Here is a 15,864-nt window from a genome sequence, read left to right as displayed (position 1 = left end):
ATCTTGACCTTTTTATGGACTACAAAATAATAAAAAGATCACTTATGTACAAAAATATGAGCTTGATAATATTTATTTTAAAACAGTCATATTTTTAAACACAGCATAAGTTAATATGACTGTGTACAAGGTCATATAGTCAGTGATAAAAAAATAAAAGCAACATTTTTTGTGTACATAGTGACTTGATAACATGAGTTATACACCTGTGACACTGGGTTTTGAATAATACATAAAAATCATACAAAGTCTCTTCCCATTGGCTGGAATCAATGTCGATATGGTACAGTGCTCATACAGTTGTAAAAATCCTGCAAAATCATTTGAAACTAGGGATTTCCCAGGCCTGGAAAAGTTTTGGAAAATAATTTCATAAATAGTTTAATGCCCTTGGATGAATATCAGTTTTAAAAATAACCTGTGTATTTTTTAAATTCATGCAATGTTAGAGCTGACATATAATCACTTTTACACATTCACAGGTATTTTGACATAACATATACGTGCTTTTCAAGTATAATAATATAAATGTTTGCTCATGAAAATTAATTAAAAGGTATGGAAATCTATTGGCCAAAATGTGCATGAAATTAATTATTCAGCATTTATTAACAGGATTGATGTACCAAAAGGTCAGTGGCTAAAGTTTTATAACATGTACATTCAAAGGGAATTTCAGTTCCTGCACTTATTCAAGTGTGAAATCCTGTCTTGGTATCTTATGTATCAATCAGTTTTAATGGAAGTGACTGCCCTCTGCTGGCTGATGTCTGTCATTGACAGTCTGTCTCGAACACTAGACCCCAGCAGTTAAATAACACAGGATTAAACCTCAAATTCAAAATATACAATCAATTCCAAATCAACCAGTAAGAAAGTGTCCTCCTTGTTGAGATTGTCTCTGGTGTGTTCTCAGTGCTATAGGTTGTGTTGATCCAGGAAACTGACGGTCAAGGCTCCAGCAACCTCTGCAAGCTGAGCTCAGCTGTTTACTGGCCAGGAAATAAACATGGTTTCAGCAGGATGCCTCCATATGGCTCAGCACAGGAGAGCCTCACTTCAGTTTTGGATCTGTCAGCAAAGAATCAGTGCATGCCTAACAGTCCGCCAGCACAGTCAGTCATCCATGTAGTTCACCACGTGTGGCCGGGTTCAGACATCCCAAAAGCATCTTACTGCTGACTTGCATCACATGCATGACATGGCACTAATACAGGAACTTGCTACTGTGAGGGAACTAATATGTTTAAGATATTGTAAAATTTCTTTGGACAAGATGTACTACATGTCAAATGGACAGAGTCTCAGTGGTAAGATGCTTTTGGGAGTCAGTCTAGACAGGGTTCAGTGTAGGATCTTAAGAGAGTGGTACATTGCATGACTTCCTAGAAGTTTTTTTTTCCACAATCCTCTGTCACTGGCTATGATTCTTGGTACCTGCAAAAGAAGAAGCCACAGGCATGAGGAGAGGACAGTGGTGGAACTACTCACATCCTTTACATTACTAAAAGAAGCAAGACCACACAGTACCTATTAGAGTCTGCATTTCGTCACGTGAAATTATGTATGGTTTACTTAGTGATGAACCTGCAGAGAATTATCACCTATGTGTACTAAAATATTTAGAGTGGCAGCATTTTAGTTCTTTCTTACCACTTTACATCGTGCAGGTTTGTGTGGTCCATCTACTCTAGATCAAGTAAATAAAAAGACAAGTACTTAAAATTGTATTTAAGTGCAGAGCTTATATAAGTGTACTTTGTTGCATTATTTCATTCATACACACTAAATTCATTGTCATTGATAAAAAATATCCATATAACTTTAAACTTTAAAGAATTTAAATTCAGGTTGTAAAAGCATATGTAAACATATACAGACAGGTGACAAATGAAAAGAAAAACCTGAATAAACGAGCAGAGAAACATCACAAATGCAGATGCTTCCTCACAGCTGTACTGCGTGATAACATTAAGCAGTTTACAGCCAGTCATGCTCTGTGGCATCATGTATAAAAATACTGAGCAGCTGATTCTGATTTTGTGTCAAGATGGCAAGAGGAAAAGATCTGAGTGACTTTGAAAGAGGGTTCACTGTTGGGGCAGGGATGGCAGGAGCTTCAAACAAAGACTGTTCAGCTGGCTGGTGTTTCAATAGGAACAGGGACTAAAGTGACATCTGCATTTAGAGCTGAGGGAAAGACGTCAGTAAATAGGGTTGGAGACGGTGGTCGACAGCACACCTTTGATGACTGTGATGCTCATGCATTAGTGAGAAATGTAAGGAAAAACAGAAGAGCAACTCTTCCTCAGGTGACTGAGAATGTCAGTGCAGGATGTGACCAGTCCGTCTACAATTACACAGAGAGGGATATTATAGTAGGGCTGCAGTGAATAAAGCCCTCATTACAAAGATGAATGCACATTTGAGTGCTCAGTGGTGCAAATACCAGAGTCAATGCTCTACAGAGATGTGGAAAAAAGTGACATGGTCAGCTGAGTCATCCCTCAGTGGGTCAGTGCATGTGTGGCGTACACCAAGAGAACAGCGCAGGCCTGGATGATTGACCTCTACAGTGAGGGGATCCAGGGGCTCTGTTATGCTGTGGGGGACATTTTGCTGGCATGGTTTGGGTCCACTTGTCCCCTTAGAGGGACGGGTCACCTCAAATCAATACAGATTTGTTCTGAGTAATCACCTTCATCCTGTGATGAAACATTTCTATCCCGATGGGAATGCTCTCTTCCAGGATGAAATGACCCCATCTACAGGGCAGGAGGGGTCACTGAATGGTTTGATGAGTATGACAATGATGTGAATCATATCATCAACTGAACACCTACGGGAGATTCTGGATTGATGAGTTAGACAACGCTCTCCACCACCATCATCAAAACACCAAATGAAGGAATATCTTTTGGAAGAATGGCGTTCGTCTCTCCTGTAGAGTTCAGACACTTGTGAAATCAATACCAAGGAGCACTGAAGCTGTTCTGGCAGCACTTGGTGGCCCAACACTTTACTATGAAGCTTCATTTTGGTTTCTCCTTTATTTTATCACCTGTCTGTGCAGTTTAAACACATACTTCCCAGTGGGTGTGACTCTGGAATGTATTCAGTTATCTTTTCTGCACATTCCTGTTGTGAACCTGTGGAACCACTCTGTTAGAGTCTAATCTGATCAGTAAGTAATGGTTATAAAAGACACCAAAACCGGTTTAAGCCATCTGACATATTCTCCTCAACAGACTTCCTTCTGTGTCTTTCTCTTGACAGTCTTCCCTTTTCTTTATGTGACTACTCACTCTCTGTGGTGAAAAGACAACTCAGTCAGGGCTCCCAAAGAGTTCAGCTGCTCCTCCAGTGCTGTGATTTTTAGCCCGATGTACCCAGACGCCAGCAGCAGGAACACAATTCTACAGACACACACAATAATGTCCTGAATACCTTGGATTTCACACAACAATGCGTTTTCACTCAAAAAGTGAAAGCGCAAGCTGAGCGCACAATCTTAGATGGGTACATACTGTTCAGTCCTAACAATAGATATCAGTAAAATCTATCTGTGTGGAGCCTGAGTGAACATTGTGTGAAAACATTTCTATACCTGAGTTGTTTCAAGGATTACATATTTTTCTTTCTTTGAGAGCTTCTAGCCAAGCCAAAAAAGTCAGCGTGTCACCTATGTGTATGTGACTGTGTTTCACAGACATTTCAAAAAAGTTATGCTGGGTCTGCAAAGAATTCTACATAGAACAAAACCCTTTTTTTAGATGCAGCATTTTGAAATATACAGAATGTCCGCGTTCCATCATTTCAGCCTCCCAGCCTGTGCTAATGAAATCCTACAGGTCATAGAGCTAGAGGCCTATACTGAGGGGATGGATGCCTGAAAGTCGTCGCTCAAGGTATAAGTCTCACACACCTATTTTCAGCATCTATGTTTACATTCCTACAGGGTCTCCTTTCACCAGTTTTCCAGGTTTAACACGGCAAAAGTAGTCAAGTGTACACCTGCATACCAAGCAGCAGGGAGATGGACAGTGGAGGAAGAAGTAATCAGGTTCTTTACTTCAGTAAAAGCAGCAATACCACAACATAAAAATACCTGGATTGCAAGTAAAAGCCTGGCATTCAAAATCCTCATGTATCAAAAGTAAACAACTCATTATGCAGAAAAATATGCCCTTCATTCTTATATTGTAATGTATTATCCCTACATTATTATTACTGATGCATTAAAGTGTATACAACATGTTGTTATAAGGGCAGATTGAGGTAGAGCTAATTTCAGCTAATTTATAATCTATAATATATAAAGTGAGCATTTGCTTTATATGGATGTAAAGTCACTAATTACTAGGTAATTAATAAACAAATCTAGTGGGGAAAAAGTGGTGTATTTATCCCTGAATTACAGTGAAAGAGATATATATAGTAACATAAAATGAAAACAGTGAAGTGCCTTATGTGTAGTACTTATATCAGTGTAGTTTTGTCACATTGAACCACTGGAGATGGAGCACAGCCTGTGGGAGATGATTATACTCACAGCATCATGTAGATGTAGAAGAGAGGGCTGAAATTTCTTATTTCTCTGAAGAAGGAGGACGGTGTGACCCTCTCAGTGACCCTCCCAACCCATGAGTCAGCTGGTCAGGACAAAAATCAGCAACTCGTTATTCTATAATGACAATTTACTCTATGACTTATGGGTAAGTTGAGTAGATGTTACAGTACTGGTGTGACTGTTTGTGAGGGCCTACACACACCTCTGTCATCTTCATCTATTGAGCTGCTCTGACGAGTGGAGCTGCATCTTGTGGGACCTAAAAAAATACAAATGTATATACTTGTTACATTCAGTGGTACTTAGATATTTCAGCTTAAGAAATAACATTCTCAGTATCATTATCTCAAATAGAAAAGTGCAATTTAAGAGCTAACATCATTATTGAAAAAAGATAAACATTATTCCCTTGGTGCACAAACCAATAAAAAAAAACATTAACCAGCAGTGATTACTCAGTTCCACACTTTCTCATCTGTCTCCTCCATCTTTCTCTCACCTTCACTGGGCAACTGAGGAAAGTCATTATCAAGACAAATGCTATTTTGTCTGGTCAGGTCATGATCTATGCTGTCCTCAAAACTGGACTGACCGGAGACCTGTGACAAGGACAGGGACGGAAAGCGGTTAAATCAGTTTTTATGCACCAATCACTCATATTTGTTTAGCTATTACAAGATCCCGCATCTCACCACATCATGATCAGCTTCGTTCTCTGCAGAGGAGAGATGAGGGCTGCCGTTTAGACTCCCCTCCTATTTAGATAGACACACAAACATTAATTGAAAAAGAAAAAAAAAAAAAAAAAAAAAAAGGCCTTTGTTCAGGAAATGATTGCTGTTATGTGCATGCAGATTGAGGGGAGCACCTACAGTACCTGTGCGTATGAGCAGATACTTTGGAGGAGTTTATGGCACATCTCCCGGTTCCTCAAGGACACGAATGAGTACTGAAAAAGAAAAAAGAGGCAAGGGAAAGGGTTAAGCCTGGAACAAAAGCAAACGACGTGAATTCTGTGTTAAGCAAGTTAATTTGAAGTCTGCTTGACAAGCTGTCAGTTTCACCGCAGGCATTTGAAAAACACTTTCCCGTCTTCTCAGCCTAGTTTCCGCCTTCCCTTTTATTGAGTGGTAGCCAACACAAAAACCAACAGACCCATTTGTCTCATGCTGAGTAAACTATTATTATTAATTAGTTTATAAACCTGATTAATTAAGAAACTACTATTAATTAAAAAGGGCCATGTACATAGCATGAGCCATTGCCACATACTGTAGCACAGGGTTTATAGTTTAAGCTACTTTGTACTAAATGAGTCATTGTAAAACTATTCAAAATACAGCAAAACACCTACAAAACAAGTACCTGATCATTCATGCCTACATGTCTGATCGCTCTTTGAAAGTGTTTGAGCTTGAGCTTAAAAAGCTCCCATTAACAATCTATTTTGAGGTCTGTGGGTAAGGAGTTCAACAACAGAGAGGATGTCTGTTTAAAGGAGGTTTTATGATTATAATTCCCTGTAGATGCTCTCTGTGTTTCTGAGCCAGGAGCCTCAAGAGGCTCCACAATGTCTCTGAGCACCTTCAGAGCCTGATTACGCAGGCGTTCAAGTTTAATAACAAGCTTCCAATCCACAATTTAATGCAACAATGTATGTAATGACTGTATAAATAGCACACGTCATTAGTTTTTCTTAGAAGACTTACCACAGTCTGTACAACATACTGTGTTGCCCAGAGTGCTCTGTATTGAAAATGCAGCAAAAATAGTAGAAAAAAAGAGATAATGAAATAAAAAAAAAATCAAAGAATAAAATACATATTAAAGACCTTGTCTCCATCAGCAGTTTGGATCGACAACACAGACAAAGCTGAGTTATGTTTCTTCACTTCCTTGACACTGGATGCAGGAATCACCACCTGCAATGGGTTATAATGTGATATAATATATGAAATATTAGAAATTGGAACCATAATATTAACATAACTGTACACATGTTATGTTAATATTATATACAGTGGGGTCTGAAAGTCTGAGACCACTTTCCTAGAATGGGAAGATAGATATGTTTAAAATTAATGAGAAATTAATAAGAAAAACAAATATAAGCATATCAAATTTTTATATACATGTTGTTTTAATAAATGTGCATTTAGAAATTATATATATATATATTATTAAATTATTATTATTAAAATTATTGAATATATCATTAACATATATGTTTGCAACATGTTGTACCAAATAAAACGTATATGTATACAAATTATACATATTTCATATATGTTAAACTTATATCTTCATATATCCAGAGGATGTACATGACATGTATGACATGTATGACAACATCACTCTTGATATATGGAAATATGCCATACATGACATTTCTCTATGGGCTGTGTCAAAGTAAAATTATTTATAATTATCAAGTCAATTGCTGCAGCCTGAAGGCAGCAGGAGAGTTAATGTTAATGTTGTCGGCTCTTTTACAGCTTCAGGGACATGAGTGCTCAAAGGACTGCTCTGCCGAACCAAACTGTTACTATAAGATTAAAAACACATTAGTTTAATTGGCCTGAATTGTGATTTAAATCTTCTTTCAGTGTTAATTAATTTCACCAGTGTGGTTTGGGCTGCATTGTAATGCGTCTGAGTGTGTTACCTTGGTGTCTTTGAGCAGCACAGACGAGTGGAAGCACACATGGTGCTCAGAAACAAAGAGTTTGCCATGATACAGCACCTCCTTCTGCAAGGCACAGATGAACACTAGATACACACACGCGCGCACACACACACACACACACACACACACACACACACACACACATACACACACACACACACACACACACACACACACACACACACACACACAGGTGTCAGTGGTTGTTTCTTCAATCGAAAACTCTGCAGTGTCACCTATACCACAAAGACATGCCTGCTGAATCATTTAGAAAAGTAGTAAAGTGTTTCAGCTCCTTATTCACCACAGACAGAAGTGAAAAAAGGACAAAATGTGATGTGAAATCCATAACCAATATCAACAAATGAGTAAATGGAGCTCAGCTCAACTTACCATGTGTCAGGTTTTCTCCCTCAGGAATCTCTTGGAACAGCTTGTGGAAGCTTTTATTGTGCTTCAGGAAGCTCTGTGGGGAAAAATAGTGAAGTGTTAATGATTAAAAACACAGTGAGAGTGATGAGAGAACAAAAACAGTGAAGCAGCGAGTTGGACAGATAAACAATGAGCTGAAATGTGTTGTGAAGCTCTGTAAAGCCAAGTGGAGCACCAGGTTCAGGTGATAATTGACTGTTGGTTTGTCACCACGAGTGACCACTTTCACATTTCCATTTGAATAAAAATATTGATCACAACCACTTTAATTCCCCCTGTGCTGCAAAGAAATGTGTTGAAATATATATTTATATATATATATATTTATATATATTAATATATATATATTTCATGCAGGAAAGAGCCCGATGAGGTGATGCAGACTTACCTGATTGTTGATTTGATGAAGTTCATTTGATCGCTCAAAGCTCTCCTCTGTTATGGTCTGCTCCCTGAGGACACACAAGAGTTCAAATGCACTGCTAACACAAATCAGATGAGGATGTTTTACATTTTAAGCTATATCCCACTCGCTGAACGGTGTGTAGCGTTGGAGTCTACCTGACGATGGAGTTGACGCTGTGATTAAGCTCCTGGATCTCCAGTCGGGCTTCTTCCAGACTCTGACGACCTTTCTTACTGCTGAACCTGCCGCTGCCTCTTCTTATATGAAGACCCCCAAGTCCATCAGCAGAGCTGTCCCAAGAGAGGAGGAGAGAAATGTCAACACTGATGATGCAGCTTTTAAATGACGCACACAGCTGAGACAGAAATAATGGCATTAAGCAAAGAAATCCTACAAAAATACAAATGCAAATAAAGTAGTAGAGTTTTCTCGTGAGTAAACGTGTTGGACTTCAGAGTTCACAGAGTGGATGAAAACAACTGCTGCATGCCTATGGTAAACCTTTCATTATCTTCACTTTCATTACGTCAGGTGAAGGCTGATTTTCCACAAATGCACGTAGATCATTTATAGGAGCAGAATTTCTGACAAAAAGAATCAACAAAGAGACCTTATCAGGTGTAGCATCACTGTTGTTGACTGAAGAAGTGAATATACTGCTGTTGTTTGTGAACCCAATCTAACATCTCGGCTGGTCTAAATAGTTTCTTTTTGTGAGAGCAAAAGTAAGCCCAGCTCCAAAGTCCTTGAAAAACCTCTTTGAACACCAGCTGTGTTGGCTCATTCCCTGAGCTAACCGTCAGCCCATTAGACCTCTGGTTAGTCTGCAGTCTCTGGGCAACAGCAGGGATCTCTGGAGATTGGTTTCACTATTGTAAACCAGCAGCCATAAACACTGGCCGCAAAAGAGAATACACTACACGCCTGGCGCTTAGAGTGGTGCTTATTTGAATTGTCAGTCAGCTGTGACAGACTAGAAGAGATGTATTTTTTTAAAAATGGTGTAAAGAAAATAAAAGTGACTGAAACAGGGAAATATTCATACTCACACTGAGCTGTCCAGTGAGAATCTCCTGCCAGGTTTGAGAGTCATGATGAAAAATGAAATCTTCCAAGTCATTCACATGCACACACTTAGATGCATGCAACACAAACCTGTAGCTCTTTAGTTTTCTGAAATTTTAGTTTCCTTTCCTGGAAATTGCTCTGAAGTAGCAAGTGGCAGGTAAGAAACTAAGGCAGTTACAGCCCACTTTTAGGATTGGCTCCTTATGGTTCAGTCAACCAATCAGCTGCGAGAGGTGGGAGTTTTCAGTGGAACTAAACCAATCAGTGACAGCAGGTGTAAAAGCCACACCACTGCTCAGCTTCTTCTCCTCATGGCAACAGTTGCTATGGGTGGCACGACCTTTCCTGAACTTTTCACACACACAGACTCAGTTAACGTGACTCAGTTATTTGGAAATATGTCATGTGGTCGAGAAATGACGGTCACGGGATGTCTGCTGCCCTGCAACCTGCTCAGCCTGCACTGATAGACATCAACAAACGGCTGATGGCCTACAGCCCAGATTAAAAATGACTCCACACAACAGTTATGTAAAGAACTGGTTTACACAGGTGTTTCATCATTGCTCCTCGCCATATAAAAGAACAGACATAAAGTGCAAAGCTCCATAAATCCACAAACACTACATACATTGATTCAAAATCTAGCATTTCCTTTTCTTGAAGGCATAAGAAAATACAAAATTTACAATACAGAAAAATAGAAATATATGTCGTCTTTCATTCTTACATATTTAGCTCTTGTGAATTTACAGTAGTGCAACTTGCCAAACAAAGACACAATAACAGACATGCAGTAAATTTAGCAAATCCCGTTGTGTTTGGTTTGTGAGACATGAGCTCAGACTTCCTGCATTTCCCATGAAATGGCTTGAAAAGGGCTTGGTGTTCAGACGATCAAAATTTGGAATGGTCATTTCATTATGATGCCTGTAAATTTGCAAAATTTGTCTCAGTACCATATAGTGACTGCCCCTGTCATTCATTTATAAATTTTGCTGATGATTTTTCTACAGATGATGGTTTGAAGATTTGAATGTGAAAGTTTTTTTTTTTTTTTTTTTTTTGCTTGAAAATGTATATGCAACACTCTGGTCCTGGCTTATATGAATTTATAGTGTGTCGTGAGGCCCAGTGAAATGAAAACATGTGTACTAAACTACAAATTATATGATCTGTGGAATAAACGCATTGCCCTCAATCCCTGTATGTGCATACAGAGTACACAGCCAAGCACAACAAAGTCACACGCTACTGAGACAGAAGGTTATTTTCACTTTGGAGTACGCAGCGTCAGGTCGGGGCAGTTTGATGTGTCCAGATACCTGCTCTGTCATACTGCAGGTGATTGTAGGTGTCACATGATTTCCTTCCAAATGTTGGCTCTCTTCACTCTCCCTCCTCCTTTGAGTCTCGCCCTTCCTCCACCTTTGTCTCTGTTTGCAGCTCAGACTGCTGCGCTAATCTTTGTCCTAATCTTTGAAACTACTGAGTAGTCTGTGTTGACAAATGATTTTGGTTGGTAATGTTGGTTCTTTCCACATTTCAAAAGCGTACAGTCACTCAATGTGTGTTCATAGATTGTGCATAAGAAGGAGGTTGTGGTTAGTGAGGGAAATTTTTATTTGTCCTTCTGAAATGGAACTGAGGGTGATAAATGTAAGATGTAAATTGTAACCTTTGGGAAAGTGCCCCTTCAGAATTATTTTCAGTTCTCCGGCTTCTCTTGCTTTTTAAAAAATTTTCATTGAAGCGCATGGATGGATGGATTTAACATAATGCACGTACTGTGTAAAATAATCACAGCGATGCAGCATTTTCAAATAATTCAGGAAGTGTTTGTTTGAAGCAAGGTTACATAAGGTAACTTGTGTGTATGTGTGGGTGTGTGTGCTGAATTATCACCACGTCAAGCTGAGGGAAAGAAAGCTCGCTACCTCCATAAAAGCTGAAGCTTCCTGTTAGAGTTGAATGGGTTGATTTATAATAAACTGCAACTGAAGGTATAACATTAGCAAGCCTATCTCAACACATCTCAAGGAGGAAATATTATAAGTTAATGTCACAAAGGCATTCAATTGATCATGCATGAATAATCTTGTGACGGACAGAACAATACACACACACACAGACATGCACTGTCTTTTTTTTTCACTTTTCTTTTCCCTCGTATTGCTTGAAGGCATCTCAGAAAATTGAGAATCTAGGTTTCCGAGGGATTTCGAGGAAGCATTAGGTTAAAGGATTAGTCACTGTGATAAGGAACACATAGTACTTATTTTTCAGGTGCAGCAGATCAACAGACAGATAGTCAGAAAAAATGAGGATGATGCTGTTGTATGTGAACTTTACACACACAAAGGGCTCCTCTATAACTTGCATGTGGCACTGAAAAGTCAAAAATGTGTAAAACTATGCGGAGATTAGATGCGTCCAGTGTGAGCTTCATAATTTGTGAATTACAGCAGATTGCATCTTCTCATGCATGGGTGTGTGTCCTGTTGTATCGAAAAACACACACTACTAACATTCCTGCATAAATCAAGAATGTCACTGGGTGACTACTGGGTTGCTGTTAAAAGGCAGAGAAATGGAAAATCTAAGATTCAGAGATTTTAAATGTACTTTTCATCATTCATTGATTAAAGGAAAGCAGACTCTCTTATGCACAAAAATAGTTAGTTTGACACTAGAATAGTTTGAAATTACAGATTGCTAATTTGGTTTTTTGATAAAAGTTAGATGAGATTGATAGCACTCTATCTCTGTCTATTCTGGAAACAGGGGGAACTGGCTAGCTTTCCAAAGGTAACAAAATCTGCCTAGCAGCACCTCTCAAACTCACTAATTGACATGTAATATCTTTTTATCTATATATTAAAAAAAAAAAAACATGTATATGAAAAAATGACTAGTGGTCTCAAGTGAACAGATTGTGGCATATATTGTTGCCTTTGGACAAATTGTGCTGAGCTGATCTAATCAGAGCATCGATCTTCTTGTTTGTCAAATGTCAAACTATTTATCATTTATAGCTTTATTATTCATTTTTAGTCAAACTACAAAATGAAGTGTCATGCTTAGGTACACAGCATGTTTTTCCCCCCAAGTTATGTCTTAATGTGCAATTGTAAATTGTGTTGTAATGCCATGTTCATGTCATGAACGCTATAAGGACACATGATTTTTCCAAGTCTAATATATCCGACTTGGCACTTAATAATATGAAAGTGTGTGAATACCAAACAAATATGTACATTTTACATAAGCCAAATATATCAGTTCAGTGTAATCAAACCCACCTTTAATGTATATAGTATTATATAGTAAATCCACAGTATTTAATCATATATAACTGTAATGCAACAGCTGAAGTTACAGCAGAACTTCATGCCATACAATTTTGTGGCTCCATAACATTTCAAGTAGGTGTAATTTTGTGTGCATCTTGTAAAAACTGGGTGCAGTGACAGGAGTGTCTTTTACTTTAAGGTTATTTTGGCCCCATCTAGTGGACAGGAAGTGAATAACACAAGAGGACAAAAAACCGACAGGAATCAAGCAGTTCATTGTGCTGTATATCCAATCATCCTGCTTTTAATACAAAGTCAAGATACAATATCTACATCCATGGTTTGAAAGGAAAGAACAGGTACATAAGTGAGGGGGATGGCATCATCAGAGCTGGCCCTCAACACGTTTCATATTATGCTTCATGTGTGTGCCTTTTACATTTCTCTTGACACAATAATCATTAGAAATCGAAGGAATAACATATTTCATATATGTCACACATCATCAAGACTTCTGGACCACACATAAAGTTCATATCAGAATAATTTCAGATTTTAACAATAACTTTAAGGGGGTGTGTAGCTGGGTGACTCTAACCCATTCTCTGTCAAAAATACACTTGCTACCATGTGCTCTCCAGCAAACTAAATACCAACAGCTTGTCAGAGGTTTTCACCAATAAGTTTGCTCTATAAATCTAATTTCTCTGATGCCCTTAAACCCATCACGGTGGGGTGGATCATACCTCTGTTGCTATGATCACACTGCTGCTGTCGCTATGGATGTCAAGTGGGGGAGGGCATTATAAGGGCATCACTGTAAACTTAAACTATGTCTGCCTCTAATGTACATCTCTAGCTAACTATAGTCGGACATCAGTAATCAGTATCAAATAGCACCCTACACAGAGGGCATACTTTATAATAATAAAGCAAATAAAAAAGCACCAAAACTGACCATTAAAAATAAAAAACAAACAGTGACAATATCATACTTTAACATTGGCTCGCCAAAGAAACAAGTAAACAACATCTTATAGGTTATAGTTGCTAGATATCCCAAATAAATAAATAAAAACAAACGTAAAAAGTAACAAAATAGAATAATAAATATTTTTAAAAATCATATGAAATTAATATGACAAAGTGAACAATAACAATAAGGCTTTTTTTGCGACATTAAGAACTACATCACATCCAATCCCATGTTATATCTTGTGCTCAGACGTATGTAACTGTACTGTAGGACTCGAGTGTTAAGACTGTATGTACAAAACTGTGAAATCGCCCAAGATGTCGCTGTGCTCTTCAATCACCACGTGGGACCAATTATGATTATATGTCAAATCAAGAAAAGATATATATTGATATCAAGGACTTGTGCAGTTGTACTGGAGTTAGACTGAGGGGAAAACATCAATCGGTTAGGTTGGGATGTTCTGTACAGTGTGAGAGAGTTTTCATGTAGTTTATATAGAGGTGGGGAAGGGGAGAGGATTGGTGAACGTGACCAATTCACCACTTGCGTTGAATGTTTTTTGGATTTCTCTCATTATCTTCCATTGCCTGAAATAGTAAAATATCAGAGGGATTTAACCGCGAAGTGGTGCAATTCAAGTAGGTAAGCTTCGGAGGAAGATGATCAGGAAACAATTTTCATCCTCAAGTTAAGATACTGTATGACAATAAAAGTTTAGCACACAACGCATGAGTATTAGGCAGCATGTTAAAACACAAGAAATAAGTCAGCATAAGGCAAAGACATACAGTAAAAACACAGAAAAATCTTCAAAAATGGAGAATTCAAGAAAGAAAGGGACTGAAACTCTTTCATTAACATCTCCTTCAATAAGCCACTGTTGAACTGACACAATGGGACTGACATCAAGAGAATCTGAGCTAGAGGATGAACAAGAACTACAGCAAATAGCAAGCAAGCTTTGTTGAATGAAGAATGCACTGGACTACAAATCTAAGCCCAGTTGAGGCTATGATGGACTCTAATCACTGTTCTGAGGCCAGCTGTTACGCAGTGAGGACACAACTGGGGAGTGTGAACAGATCCTTGGCCATCGCTTAAGAGCGGTCTCCAGTCTGACTTCATGTTAATGCTGGATGAAAGACGGAGCCGTCTCTCCCTGTAGGCCACAGTTCATGTTCACGCTGCATGGTTTCTCTTGGCACTGTGCGTTGGGTAAATGAGCATCCACATGCTTCTCCAACAGTCCTCAGGGTGGTGAGTCCGAACTGTAGGCTTCTGCTGAGGCATAACCTAGTCATCTGCTTTAAACTATAATCAGAACTACCTGTGGTAGCAGTGGACAGCTTAGACTCACAGACACATAGAAATGTTCACCTTTGCACTTTGTAACCCCTTAGTACACCAAACCAATAGATACAAAGTTGAGGATAAAAAGCCCATTTAGGGTGCAGCAAATATCCAGGCTCTTTGTGTTTTTAAATGTTTTTTTTTTTTTTTTTTTTTTAAATCTTTTTATATTTTATACACATATAGTATCATAATTCCTGTTCAGAAGCCATTTGTATTTCACTGGTTCATATTGGAGATAGCTGACCACAACACACATGTATTATACGTCCTTCACACTGGAACACTGAGGTAAGTATATGGATTACACATGGATAATCTCCACACCCACCAGCTCCTCAGGGGAGGTCCTGATGAGTGTGGGTGCTGTTAGACACAGATTTCTTGTTGCTGTTTTTGTCCTTGTTGGTGTAGAATCTCTCTCCTGGAAAAGGTTCAATGTTCATGTAATTTCAGGCTGTCGTTCTCTTGTTTCACTTGTTGGTTTGTTTGTGGACCTCGAAGCAGAAAGATGGATGGATAGATTTACTCTTCGCTTACGTTGCATAGTGGTCAAAGCTACCCAGGTACTCCAGAGCAGCCTGGTAACAGAACTGGTACTCATCCTGGGTGGGAAACAGACAGAAAAATATTGATTTTTTTAAATGGGCATGAATGTACTATGTTTAGCTGGCTGCCCACAACACTTATCCAGTCTGGTAGCTAATATCATGACAAATGTATTGTAAAAGGGACTTTACTAAAATCTGACTGCACTGCATGTTGGGAATGCTGTCATATCTAAAAATATGTAATTGCAAACATGTATTTTCTGGTTTTTAAATTGGATTTGTTGAATTGGAATTGAATTGTGAGTTGATAAAACTCTATAAACATAAATAATAAAATAAAATAAATATATATAAACTATATAAATATAATAATAAACTCATATAAACAAACCATTTAAAAGCCCAATTGATGAATAACTAATGAAAAGCTGATGGACAGCGACAAAGAGCAAATTTGTATTTGTATACCTGAATCAAACTTACAAAAAATGTGTTGTAGGATTTAGGTAATAATAATATACAGGAATGC

The 15,864-nt window shown here is 38.3% G+C and overlaps 3 protein-coding genes across 3 annotated transcripts in view; 1 reads left to right on the top strand and 2 right to left on the bottom strand.

The window, feature by feature from the left end:
* LOC139629875 (alpha/beta hydrolase domain-containing protein 17A-like) overlaps positions 1–15,864 on the top strand; it is a 66,842-nt gene that overhangs the window by 8,873 nt on the left and 42,105 nt on the right. The window lies entirely within an intron of this gene.
* Positions 58–9,320, bottom strand: LOC139629876 (GRAM domain-containing protein 2B-like). Its single transcript, XM_071492806.1, has 13 exons — positions 9,144–9,320; positions 8,250–8,384; positions 8,077–8,140; positions 7,650–7,722; positions 7,236–7,339; positions 6,403–6,492; positions 5,448–5,519; positions 5,263–5,325; positions 5,070–5,169; positions 4,773–4,829; positions 4,553–4,652; positions 3,306–3,416; positions 58–1,437 (listed from the first exon to the last, which is right to left on the bottom strand). The coding sequence occupies exons 1-13, from the start codon at positions 9,212–9,214 to the stop codon at positions 1,422–1,424; spliced, it is 1,056 nt and encodes a 351-aa protein (XP_071348907.1). The 5' UTR covers positions 9,215–9,320; the 3' UTR covers positions 58–1,421.
* The window catches only part of LOC139629877 (receptor-type tyrosine-protein phosphatase S-like), a 67,055-nt gene continuing 63,918 nt past the window's right edge, over positions 12,728–15,864 (bottom strand). The window contains exon 36 of the mRNA XM_071492808.1: positions 12,728–15,389. Within this exon, the coding sequence (XP_071348909.1) occupies positions 15,321–15,389 (69 nt within the window). The 3' untranslated portion in view covers positions 12,728–15,320. The remainder of the gene's footprint in view (positions 15,390–15,864) is intronic.

The sequence above is a fragment of the Trachinotus anak genome, unplaced genomic scaffold (assembly GCF_046630095.1).
Source record: "Trachinotus anak isolate AG129_WGS33_773 ecotype Australia unplaced genomic scaffold, CSIRO_AGI_Tana_v1 ptg000012l, whole genome shotgun sequence".
NCBI lineage: Eukaryota > Metazoa > Chordata > Actinopteri > Carangiformes > Carangidae > Trachinotus > Trachinotus anak.
Note: the sequence above shows the minus strand (reverse complement) of the source record. Positions and strands in the feature narration are given on the sequence as shown.

Coding starts and splice junctions, on each gene's coding strand:
- LOC139629876 (XM_071492806.1), bottom strand. CDS start 9,214: ATGACTTGGAAGATTTCATTTTTCATCATGACTCTCAAACCTGGCAGG. Junction 5,520..6,402: donor AAACTGCTGATGGAGACAAG/GTCTTTAATATG, acceptor TTTCTTTTTCAG/TACTCATTCGTGTCCTTGAG. Junction 5,170..5,262: donor ACGAAGCTGATCATGATGTG/GTGAGATGCGGG, acceptor TCCTTGTCACAG/GTCTCCGGTCAGTCCAGTTT.